General features: G+C 39.6%; 2 protein-coding genes across 2 annotated transcripts; one reads left to right on the top strand and one right to left on the bottom strand.

Annotated features, from left to right (window-relative positions):
* The first annotated feature begins 572 nt into the window (after nt 1-572).
* ccna2 (cyclin A2) lies at nt 573-10,874 on the top strand. Its single transcript, XM_028459481.1, has 9 exons — nt 573-641; nt 756-1,130; nt 2,167-2,407; nt 2,477-2,583; nt 8,610-8,833; nt 8,910-9,114; nt 9,191-9,304; nt 10,189-10,322; nt 10,406-10,874. The coding sequence occupies exons 2-9, from the start codon at nt 924-926 to the stop codon at nt 10,455-10,457; spliced, it is 1,284 nt and encodes a 427-aa protein (XP_028315282.1). The 5' UTR covers nt 573-641; nt 756-923; the 3' UTR covers nt 10,458-10,874.
* On the bottom strand, nt 5,524-8,314 carry LOC114471007 (uncharacterized). Its single transcript, XM_028459482.1, has 2 exons — nt 6,915-8,314; nt 5,524-5,674 (listed from the first exon to the last, which is right to left on the bottom strand). The coding sequence occupies exons 1-2, from the start codon at nt 8,116-8,118 to the stop codon at nt 5,646-5,648; spliced, it is 1,233 nt and encodes a 410-aa protein (XP_028315283.1). The 5' UTR covers nt 8,119-8,314; the 3' UTR covers nt 5,524-5,645.
* Nucleotides 10,875-12,718: the final 1,844 nt, after the last annotated feature.

Raw genomic sequence — 12,718 nt, 5'->3', positions numbered from 1 at the left:
TTAGTTTCTTGAAGGCATCTGGCTTGCCCATCCAGTGTCTCACGACCCCAAGGTTGAGAATCCCCTGGCCTAATGTACATAAATTGTATATATATATAATTTATTTATTACATGTACTGTGCAGTTGCATTGTATTGAAGTGTTTATAAAAACCTAGCACCCGAAGTGTAATTAGAAAGGCAAAGAGCGGTATAATACACACAGAAAACAAGGAGCAAGACTACACAAAGAGGTTGTAAAAAATAAAATAAGAAACAAAATAGCCATGAGAGTCAAAATACGTATGTATAAATTAAAATAATAATGAAAAAAATGCATATAGACATATGTACACTTTGTATTCTCAAAGTTAATGCCGAACAAAGTGGGAACAGGCTCATCAAAAGCAAATATTAAACATATTTGGCCACCAAAACAAATGAGCGCTTTAAAATAAACCTGAAAAAAAATAATCGGTCAAACCGGTTCCGAATTTGCAATCAGAGTAGTTTTGGACAACAGCGGCTCCCGTAGGTGCTGCGCGTCATCGTGGCGCCGCTCGCTGATTGGTTGATTTCAATCCTCGCGGGCTACTTGAATTGAGAGAAAGCGACTTGACGGTATGAACGTGTTTCAGTGTCAGCGGACCGAGGCCGCCCCAGGTTGGTAAAGAAAGCAACATAGGCTTGTAATGAAGTGTTGATTCACTCTGTTAAAGCCTTCATTTATTCATCTGTGACACTTTCCATTACTGAGTTTCTATGTTTGTGTTCTAGCTTTATAAATCCTGCGGGTTATTGCCATCTCAACCCTGCATTTCAACCCATCCGCTGCCTGGATAAACCCGGTCCGTCTAACCGCAAACCTCTGCAACAGTTAAAGCTAAACTGCCGAACAAAGCTGTTAGCTTTTATTTTCTGTTGTGTGAGAGAAAAAGTGGAAGTATGTCGATGGCTAACCGAGGACAGGCAAGCGCGGTCTCTGACCTCCACAACCAGGAGAACATGTTGTCCAGGCTCCGAGGATCCACTAAACCCAGAGGCAATGAGAACCAGGAGAACCTTCCACCTAAGCAGACCAGTAGGACGGTTCTGGGGGTTCTGCACAACAACCTACGAAGCAAGAACCCGACCCAGCGCGCCCTGAAGCAGGTAACAATGCTTGGCTAGCGGGAGCTAATGTGGCTACAACAAGGCCCTGCTAATGTTTAGCGGCAATACTTTAAATTAATTTTTTTTTTTCTTTTCATATTAGCATGAAAGTTTCAACCATACATGACATCTAAGGGTTAATAATGTTCGTAATCGCTGCAGTAAAATCATTTCCGCCATTGCTACAGCACTAACCTAGTTTTATGTTCGGTTCCTTCACATTTTAAATGTTCTGATGCTTTAGTTCATCAAACCTGACAATTTAACTCTTGTGAAGATACCGGTTTATATTAAGTTAATGAAGAAACTTGAGCTGATAAAACCATTGCTTCTCCAACAAATGCCTGCAATGCCATTGCTAAATTTACTATATGCAGCACTTTAGAGTCTTATTTGACTACATCTTAGTGAGAAAGCTTTTAATCTGTGAAAATAAAAAAAATAAAAACTTTTTTCTACTGCAGTGGTTCTTAATCTTCATTAGCTCGTGACCCAATTTTGATATGAATAATTTCTGGTGACTCTAGACACTCCTTCACTAACTTTTAGTAATAGAAGTACTAAAAGAAAACACCTGCACAATACCTTAAATTAGTGACAAGTACTTTATTTTATTTGAACAAGAGTCATGTTTGACTAAATTAAAGTATAAAAAAGTTGTTTCAAATTATTTAAACAATCATTACAACATTCACAAGTCATTTTTAAATTAAATACTAAACACTTCACAAGACCCCAAGGTTGAGGAAACACTAGTCTACTAGCATCAATTTAAAAAGTTTTGGCATCTCCAGTCTGACTAGACTACAATGAAATTACATGACAACTCTTAATGCATTTTAGCTTGGAAGTTGTTTAACAATGTCTAATGTGGTTTACTTGCTATAGTATTTGCACCATTAAACTTAGTTTTTCATTACAAAACAATATTTGAAAATTAATTTTTATAATTTATAGTGTGATCCACTAAAGCATATGGAAATGAACTCTGCGTCTGTCAAAGCTGATAAATTGCCTTGCATGTTAATAATTCCAGGAATCGACACAACCTGCGTCCTGCAAGAGTGAAGATGTTGACCAGCCTGCATCTAAACCTGCAGCTTTCCAGATTCACGTGGATGAATCTGATGGCGCCTGCATCAAGAAGCCACAGGTTGTGGAGAAACCAAAGGCAAAGCCTGCAGTGGAAGACTCGCCTCTGGCCATAGACGCTGCAGCACGGCTCAGACGGCCACTGGCTACCATCGATGTCCCCGCGGTGATGGAAGTCAGTTTTGGTAGGTGCTTAATTATTTACACTAGTTTTATACATTTTCATAATGGCCTTTTTCATGTTGTCCAATCAGATTCTCCCATGGACATGTCTGTAGTTGAAGGTGAGGCAAAAGTTGCCTGTGTGAACGATGCCCCGGAATACGCAGAGGAAATTCATGCTTACCTGAGAGAAATGGAGGTAATAAGTTGTGCTTTGCGTCAATGGTTCAGCAAAAGATGACTTTTGTGCTCAATACTAAGATTATAAGCATGACATTCACGCAGAAAAAATCACAAAACAACCTTACAGTTTGTCCAAGTACTTACAAATCATTAACTCTAACCTTAGTGTTAAAGGTAACACTAAGGCTGGGCGATTTATTGAGGTTTCTATTTTGGCACAAAAAATTACATCACCTATATATTATAGCTTTTTTTTTTTTTAAGAGTTTCAGAGTTAAATGTCAGTGCATCCTAAAACAGACATTCCTCTAATCAAGCCACACCACAGAACTCAGTTTCACATTAAGGCCCTATAAAATCCTTGTTTATGGGTTCAAACAACGAAAACAGAATCTACTGTTGAATGCTGGTGCAGTATCTGGTCACTGTGGTAAACGTTTTCTATGCGGAAGTATCCTTCCCACTCTCCCTGGCCGCTTCAAACGCCATCTAACCTGACCAAAAACTATGCAAATCATCACTCAGAGCAGACCAATGCCCACTTAGCTTTAACATGTTCGTAAAGCTCTGTCCTTTTTTCTCATGTAGCGCTGCTGTGCTCCATGAGAACATCAGCTTCACCTGCTCAGTGTTTAAACATCTCATTAGAGCTGCAGAAGATCTGTGATACAAGTTGTTTTATTGTTGTGGACGATACCAGGGATTGTAGAATCTGAAATTAATGATAACTTCTGCTACTTTAACCCTTCGTAGTGGAAAAAACACTTACACATGATGTGTCATGCACATTTATTTTAGTTTAATCATTACATCTAGAATGATGTCAGGATAATTTCAATTCGGTTAACTTTAGTTGATCAAAACTTAATCAATAAATCTGATCAGATTTCTTAAGCCATGATCCCTGAGGGAAAATTGAGTGACGTTAATGCTGCTCTCATACATCTTTATGACATAAATAATTAAAAAGAAGCAGTCAGAATAATCCAGTATTGTCTTACATTTTCATCTTTTTAGTTGTATATTACTTTATTTTTGAGAAAACAGAAATGAACTATAGTTTCTGAAAAGTGATTATCATTTCTTAAAAAAATGATGTGGAAAACAGAATTTGGAAAAAACACATATGCATAAAATTGTAAATCAAATTTGCAATATCTGTCAGAAAAATCACAATTAGGTTTTTTGTCAAAATCGTGCAGCCCTACCCCAACTTTCTGTCCCTAAAGGTAAAAAAGCCAAAAGTGGCACATTTTGTGCAAATGTGGCATTAGCAAGTTTAACGCAGTGATCTCTCTGGTTAGAATTTTTTTTTTTTTGTTAAAATGATCGCGACTTATATCGCCTTTAAGAAAATATGTTTTGTCAATATCCGCCAGCCTTAGTTAACGCTAACATTTAACTTTAAACAAATCAAGGTTTTTTTTTTTTTCTATTGCTGCTAAACCATACACTTCTCACATTGTGTACTGTTTTAGCTGGTGTTAACAAATTATCAACTAAAGATGGTTGTTGAAGTTGCCATCTTAAAGATAGGAGCGCCGGCAGAGGAACATGACAGAGGAAAGGAATCACACAGCTAGTCTTTGGTTTGACTGCCATGCACCAACACACTCAGAGAGAAGTGGCAGGCAGTCATTTATTGATTACCACACCCAGCAACTGATTACAACAGCTGATACTCATCAACCACGGCCACAAACAATAGTAAGGTGTAAGAGCACACAAAATAACATTCAACACCCCCACTTGCTCTTAATTTTTCTCTTTTTTTGTTTTTTTTTTTTTTTTTTTTTTTTTTTTTTTTTTTTTTTTAGTCTTTAATACCAAAAAGAAATTTCACAAATTTATCAATCTTTGCTTTAGCTACAGGTTTGGTCAAAATATCTGCAACCATGTCTGCTGTTGGACAGTATTCAATAACTATCTTCCCATCATTAAGGGTAGATCGAACAAAATGGTACTTAATGTCAACGTGTTTACATCTCTGACGACAAACAGGGTTCTTTGACAAAGCAATTGCCCCTTGATTATCCTCATAAATCTTGACTGGGGTGTACTCACCCCCATAGTCCATTTCATTTAGAAGCTGAATAAGATACAGGCTTTCCTGAGTGGTGGCTGCTAAAGCCATGTATTCTGCTTCACATGTTGATAGCGCAACTGTGGGTTGCTTTTTAGATTTCCAAGAAATAACAGGACCTTCTTCCGACAAACTGAAACAGTAGCCAGTTGTACTTCGCCTGTTATTTTGATCTGCTGCCCAGTCAGCATCACTAAATGCAACAAGTTTAAGATTTGCATTATTTTTCTTGTAACACAATTCGTGGTTCACAGTGCCTTTTAAGTATCGCAACACATGCTTTGCTGCTACCCAATGTTGTTCTTTTGGTTGAGCTAAATATTGTGACAACTTACTGACAATGAATCCTAGATCTGGTCTAGTACACATGGCTAAATATATCAAACTGCCAACCATCTCTCGATACTTCTTTGGATCAGCAGGTTCTCCTTCATTGTCCAATTTTAAGCCGTTTTCGCATGGAGTAGATCTTGGTTTACAGTTAAGCATGTCAAACCTCTCTAAAATCTTTTCAACATATCTTTTCTGATTGATTTTTATTTCACCATCTCCCTGTGCAAAATCCATTCCAAGAAAATGTTTTAGTTTACCAAGATCTTTCATTTTGAATTTTTCTCCCAATGTTTCTTTCACACTTTTAAGTACTTTGCTGTCACTTGCTGCAATAATAAGGTCATCAACCCATATTATCAGTATTATTTTCTCACTTTCAGTTTGTTTGCTGTAAACACAATGGTCAGCTGAATTTTGAATAAAATTGTTTTGGATCAAAAAATCATACCCTAACCCTAACCCATAGCCTTTTGCCACATATCTGGCTTTATATAGCACTTTAACTGGATTTTCTTTAAATGTGTAAACCCATCTGCCCCCCACTGCATTTTTACCTTCTGGCAATGTAGTTAGGGTAAAGGTATCATTCTCCCTCAGAGAATTCATCTCCTCCTGCATAGCCTGGGACCACTGGTCTGATTCTGGTGAGCTCATAGCCTCCTTTAGCGTTTGAGGTGTATCACAAGCAACTCTGTAACAGTAATCAATACTGGTGAGTATAAGGTTATCATCGCATTTTATCTCACACTCATAATCTCTCAGATACTGAGGGGGTCTCCTCTCCCTCTTTGGATAACGCCTGCTCTCATCTTCCTTTATACCTGTAGCGGTGCTTGGGTCACGCTCACCTACTCCTGTTTCTCGGGGAATTAACTTTTCCATTTGTGATAGATGAGTTTCAGTACCCTTACGCAAAACATAGTCATTTATTAATTCATCAGTCTGAGTTTGGCAATTAGTGACACTCTTTTTAATAAATTTCACCAATCTGTTTTTGACAACTCTCCCTGAATCTGGATAAAAAACTAGATACGCAGGGCTGTTTTTATCATAACCCACAAAAATCCCCTTATCACATCGAGAGTCCAACTTCTTTTTCTTTTGTTTGTAAGCATAGCATTCTGAGCCAAATTTTTGCATTTTTGAAAGATCAGGCTTTTTTCCCGTTAGCAAGAAATATGGGGTCTGTCCTATGCGTCTGTTATAACACCTGTTGCGAATTATAGCTGCTGCCTGAACTGCATAGGTCCACAACATTTTTGGTAGGCAACTCTCAATTATCATACATCTTGCCATTTCAATCAAAGTTCTCCAGCTTCTCTCTGCTGTGCCATTCTGATGTGGTGAATAGGGAGAAGAAGTTTCATGTCTTATAGTATTTTTACTAAGCAGTGATTGGTATTCTCTGGATGTAAACTCTGTCCCATTATCAGAACGAATACATTTTATTTTACCATACGGTGCCACATCAGCAATAAACTTCTCTGTACCTCTGACTGTGTCACTCTTAGCTTTTAAGAAGTATGTAAATATTGCACCTGAATAGTCATCAGTAAATGCCAATATATACTTGAAACCGTCTTTTGCTATTGGCTCAATTGGTCCACATAAATCTGTGTGTACCAGATCAAGGGAAAACTTAGATTTTTCTCCTGCCTCTCTATTCCTGCTTTGAACAAATTTACCCTGGGTGCACACTTCACATAGGTTAGGTGTTACAGTTTTACTTTTGATTTTCATCCCTACTGTGACCGCTTCCAACTTTAAGACATCCTCATAGTTACAATGTCCTAGGATTTCGTGCCATGTTTGAACGTCATAGCATCCATTACATTCATCGGCATCCTCTGTCACTGTACATAAATAAAACAGTCTATCCAGCACCTGAATTTCAAATGTCACACCATCTTTATGAATCAGTCTGTTCTGACCTTCTTTGAAGACTACAGTTGCTCCATGGGAAGTCGCCGCCTTCACTGAGAAGATGTCCTGTGGAAAGGATGGGACGTACAGCGCCCCACTCAGCATAGCGTCCATCACACGACCTTTATTGTCTCTCAGGCGAACTCTGGCCGTACCTTTCTTCAGCGCGATGCCGCTGGTCCTCTCTCCATCAGCCAGCTCCAGAACATGCTTGTGTGGTTCAAAACTTTCATCAAAGTCTTTGAATTGAGTGATGTTCCTGATGATGTGTGAGGTTGCTCCGGTGTCCACCATGAGGCCTTTCTCATTCACTCTTCCAACCTGGACTTCATTTACGTGACCGATTTTGAAGACGAACGTGTGGTCCTCTTCATCCACCGCCCGCTGCACCTTGTCGCGCTTTCTCCGCCTGCAGTTGACATCCTTGTGTGTGGAGCTCTTGCAGAGACGGCACCACTGTCTCTGTTCCCTGCGCTCTCCAGTTGTAGCAGTACACTCTGCAGCTTTATGCCCCCTCTGGCCGCAGGTATAACAGGTCAGTTTCATGCTCCAGCTTTCTTTTCCTCTGGCTTTCATCACGCTGTCACTGTCTGAATCAACAGCATTGAACCTTTCAGTGCTCTCATAGCTGCGGAGTTTGGCCTTAAACTCAACGAAAGTCAACTTCTCATCACTCTGGGTTATGTGGATAGAGAAGGGCTTAAATTGTTCCGGCAGACCTTTCAAAATCATAGCGATCAACAAGTCATCACTAAAAGTCTCTCCTGCATGTCTCAGTGACGTAATCGCTTTCTCTGCCCGGATGACGTAGTCCGTGACGCTCTCATTAACAGCTTTCTGAAGGGATGTTAACTCAGTGTATAAGCTGATCACTCGGGGTTTCCCCTTACCAGCATAGTGTTCCCTTAGAATCTTTAGCGCCTTTCTGCCATCATCTGTTGCGTCCCTCATTACAAGTGACAGGCTTTTATCATCCAATACTTGAATCAGCTCTGCATAAGCGTCTTCATTTTTCTCAGCGTCGGCCTCTGCACCTTCCTCATCATCACTGGGTGCTTCATTGATGATGGTGCTCTTTAGACTAAGTAGACGCAGGTGTGCCAGAAACTTAGTTTCCCAAAGTTCATAATTTTTCTCATCTCCGTCGAAACACAAACGACTCCATCGACCTCCAACATCTTTCCTGGGCCCATAACCTGTTGAAGTTGCCATCTTAAAGATAGGAGCGCCGGCAGAGGAACATGACAGAGGAAAGGAATCACACAGCTAGTCTTTGGTTTGACTGCCATGCACCAACACACTCAGAGAGAAGTGGCAGGCAGTCATTTATTGATTACCACACCCAGCAACTGATTACAACAGCTGATACTCATCAACCACGGCCACAAACAATAGTAAGGTGTAAGAGCACACAAAATAACATTCAACAATGGTGATCTAAGAACTAGAGGAGGCTTTGGTAATGTTAAGACACATCCAATCTTGGACCAAAAAACATTTGAACTGATTCACAAGCTAGAATAGTCTTACTGCTAGACTGTTCCACTTTAAAACAGTTAATGCCACATCTGTCATGTGATCAATGATGTCATGTCAGTCTTTTATTGTCATTGTCTTAAATGTGAGACAACGGCTGGAAAGTAACTCATGGCTAAATCTGGTATGTATACATGAAGTAAAATAAATTTTTCTCCCCGCTTTAGGTAAAAAGTAGACCTAAAGCAGGCTACATGAAAAAGCAACCAGATATTACCAACAGCATGAGAGCCATCCTAGTGGATTGGCTGGTTGAAGTGGGAGAAGAATACAAACTGCAGAATGAGACTCTCTACCTGGCTGTAAACTACATCGATCGTTTTCTCTCATCCATGTCCGTCCTTCGGGGGAAACTTCAGCTGGTTGGGACGGCTGCCATGCTGCTGGCTTCGTACGTGTTTAACTTTACGTACTGTAATTCAAATGCCATAATTCAACGAGTAAAATAATTTTTTTTCAATCTGCAGAAAGTTTGAGGAAATCTACCCTCCTGAGGTGGCTGAGTTTGTGTATATCACAGACGACACATACACAAAAAAGCAAGTGCTGCGTATGGAGCATCTGGTCCTGAAGGTTCTCTCATTTGACCTGGCCGTGCCCACAATAAACCAGTTTCTCACCCAGTACTTCCTGCAGCATTCTGTCAGTAAACAAGTGGAGAGCCTGGCAATGGTAAGACCACTGAAAGTTCACATGTCAACATTTTTAGCTTGAATCCATCAACTAATCACCACTTGATGCATCTCAGTACCTGGGTGAGCTCAGTCTGGTGGACTCGGACCCGTTCCTGAAGTACCTTCCATCACAATTGGCGGCGGCAGCTTGTGTTTTGGCCAATAACACCATAACTGGAGGCTCATGGGTAAGTGTTCACAAGGGAAAAAATCCTGCCGTTGTCAGGGTGGGGTTAATTACATGTTTCAATTATAGTGACAGCATTTTTCACATTAAGGATTTCATTGACTCCAAAAAATAACGTTTTCTTGTGTTGGCATCTCATAACTGTTAATGTTTACCCATGTCTTAAATCAGCTGTAAAATATTTATCGTCCATTGTTTCTCATCTCTTAAAACATAAGTGTTATTCTGAGGGTTTGAGTCAGTATACCCCTCAATTAAAAAAAAAAGTGTTTATTATCCCAAAGAGAACTAACAGGTAGTGATGACGTTAATTTATTATTGTACATGTTTGAAATGAATGTTTAAAATTATAACAGCAGAAATAAACCACAAACTCTCAATTTGTGTAAACATGTTTAATCCTACCCCTTTATTCACTACTGATTTAGCCCTAAAGTACAACTAATGCATTTTACGATCCATATGTGTAAACCATGCAACTGTAAAGGTTTTGCATTTAATGAAATTTTAATTCTATGAAATTTCTGCAAATATTGTTCAACACGTGCATTTCAATTATTTTTACAACCAGGGTCCCCCACAGTCAAATTCCTGGATAAGTTATGAGAATTTTCCAGTTTTTGAAATTCACCCTATTTTAATGTTTAAATCCAACCTTCATGATTACATGGGATATTAAAGATGCAAGGGTAGAGACTTTATTTAAGAGTTTATATTGTAAACTTTGATTCCCTGTGGGACACTGTCAGACCTGTTACACTGGAAAGGCCCGCTAATTTTTGCTTTCTAATAGTCTTAATAGACCTTAGTAGTTTAAAACTAAGATTTTACAATTAAAGTTACGGTTGAGCTCAACCCTGGCACTCATTAAGCCTGTGTCCACAGCCCCAGTCATTGGAGGAAATGACCAGTTACACTCTGGAAGATTTGATGCCCTGCATTAAGGATCTTCACCAAATGTACCTGAACACTCCTCAACACGCCCAGCAGTCCGTACGGGAGAAGTACAAAGGCCCAAAGTAAGTCAACAGAACCCCTTAGTTATCTTAAAGACAAAGCAGAGTCTGGTTTAAATGTGTAAACCTTATCTCTTATCTTTCAGATATCATGAAGTGTCCACCATCGACGCACCAGCCAAAGTGCTGCAGAGTTAACCGTCTGTCCATTTAGATGTGAACACTGTCAGTCTTTTTTTTTTTTTTTTTTTTTTTGAATTGTGCTCTGTTTTTAACTGCCCTGCTCTTGTAGGAGTAGAGCAGAACGTTTTAGAAGTTTTAATATTTTTATACCTGCCAATCCATTACCAATGCTACAGTGTTGATCAAGCAGTTTCAATGGCTTGTTTAGAATCAAAGAAGTCCAAACACTAGCTAGCATGCCATTAAAGCACATGTAACGTATTCTGGGCTTCTTTCATTTTTGTCCTTTTGACAGCAGTTGCTTACAAAAGGTGCAACTTTCAAGCTCATCCTGAAGAGATACAGATTCAAGATTATCTGCTGTATATTTCAGCTGTTGTCATCTGCACTGTAAAATATGGCTTCTGTAAATAAAATCCATATAAATTAAAACTACCAGTTCTACTTTTCTCAACTATAACTCAAGGGGGTGCTAAAGCATTGCCTACAGCTACAGTCAATATTTAAACACTTCAAAGTTTTACATTCACACTACTTTACCATTAATTTCATTTTAATTCCACCAAATTTTATAGCAGGTTTAATTGTACCCTATAAAAAACATGACTTTTTTTCAATTTAGGAGACACAAATGTGGCCATGGTCATATTTGTAGTGAAGGACCAGTGGAAAAAAAGAACCAAATGCTTCAGCCCAGTTTCCAACGTTCATGGCTCCCCATCTGGCACCTTGACTACATTTGCTTGCAATACAAAGTAACAGACATTCAATAATCTTTGTAAAACTTCTCATGACTATTCCTACCTGTTGAGGGATAAAGACTGGTCCTGTTTTCAGTTCATGTTATCAAACATTTTATAATGATTTCAATCAAAGTAAGCAATATTTGTAATTTTATTATTTTAACTGTGCAAAAACAGTGATTGTCAGACTTTAGTGTCCAACTAGAGGCCTACTCAGAGGACCGCAGTGCTGATAAGTGGTGAGAACCCAATTTAAAAAAAAAAAAAAAAATTGAAAATCAGTCACTGTTTTCCTTTCCCGTGCTGTGACAGTGAGATGCTGTATAGTCTTTATGGCCAGGGGGACAAGAGTTCTTGAGCCTGTTTGTGCAGCGTGATAGTGACAGCAATCTGTCACTGAACATGTTCCTCTGCCTGGTGAAGGTGCTGTGCAGAGGGTGTTGACCATGGAGTATTTTGTCCAGAGTTGTCCTCTATGGCACCGTCACCAGTGAGTCCAGCTCTGTACCCACCGCAGAGCCGGCCCTCCTTACCAGTCGGTCCAGCCGTGCCACATCCCTCTTCTTGCAGCTTCCTCCCCAGCACACCATCACGTAGAATAGTACACTGGTCACCACAGACTGGTAAAACATCTGCAGCAAATGTTGAAGGACCCCAACCTTCTTAGGAAGTACAGACGGCTCTGTCCCTTCCTGCAGGTAGTCCATGTTTGAAGACCAGTCTAGCTTGTCATCCAACTGCAGCCCCAGATACCTGTAGGTCCTCTTGACCACCTCGACGTCAACCCCCCCCCCCCAGGATGGAAAAAGGTTGTAGATGCGGCTTGTTCTTTTGGAAGTCCACCACCATCTCCTTGGTCTTGGAGGTGTTTAGCTGCAGATTAGAGCTGCACCATGTCTCAAAGTCCTCAATGAGGCTCCTGTACTCCTCCTCCTGTCCGTCCCTGACACGGCCAACTATCACAGTGTCGTCTGAGTATTTCTGCATGTGACAGAGCTCGGAGTTATACTGGAAGTCAAAGGTATACAGAGTGAACAAGACGAGGGAGAGCACAGTCCCCTGTGGTGCTCCGGTGCTGCTGACCACAGTGTCAGATGTGAGGTATTGTGGTCTCTCGGTGAGGTAGTCATTGATCCATCTCACCAGGTGCTCAAGTACTTCCTGTTCTGCCATCACGTAACCCAGTGTTTCCCAATCTTTAATTCTTTACCCCATTTTATTAATTTAAAATTAGATTTTGATCATGTTTGCTAATGACTTTAAAAAAAAATGTTTTACTGCATTTTAAATACATTTAGAACTACATTTATATTTGACAAAATGAAAGTATAGAATACAGATTGTTTTCATAAAAAAAAAAGTGACCCCATTCAAACTCTAGATCAGATACTATCTCATTATTGTGAAATGGTATCTGATAATTATGACTTCAATTTTTAATTTCCTAGGTTTTTTTCAGCTGGTGGGAATGGGCTTCCATAAATTGCATTCAAAGCAAAAAATAAATAAATACAAATTTGGGTAGGGTGTTGT

Source organism: Gouania willdenowi, chromosome 10 (genome assembly GCF_900634775.1).
Source record: "Gouania willdenowi chromosome 10, fGouWil2.1, whole genome shotgun sequence".
Classification (NCBI taxonomy): Eukaryota; Metazoa; Chordata; class Actinopteri; order Blenniiformes; family Gobiesocidae; genus Gouania; species Gouania willdenowi.
The sequence above is the reverse complement of the archived record's forward strand: the minus strand, read 5'-3'. Positions and strand labels throughout refer to the sequence as shown.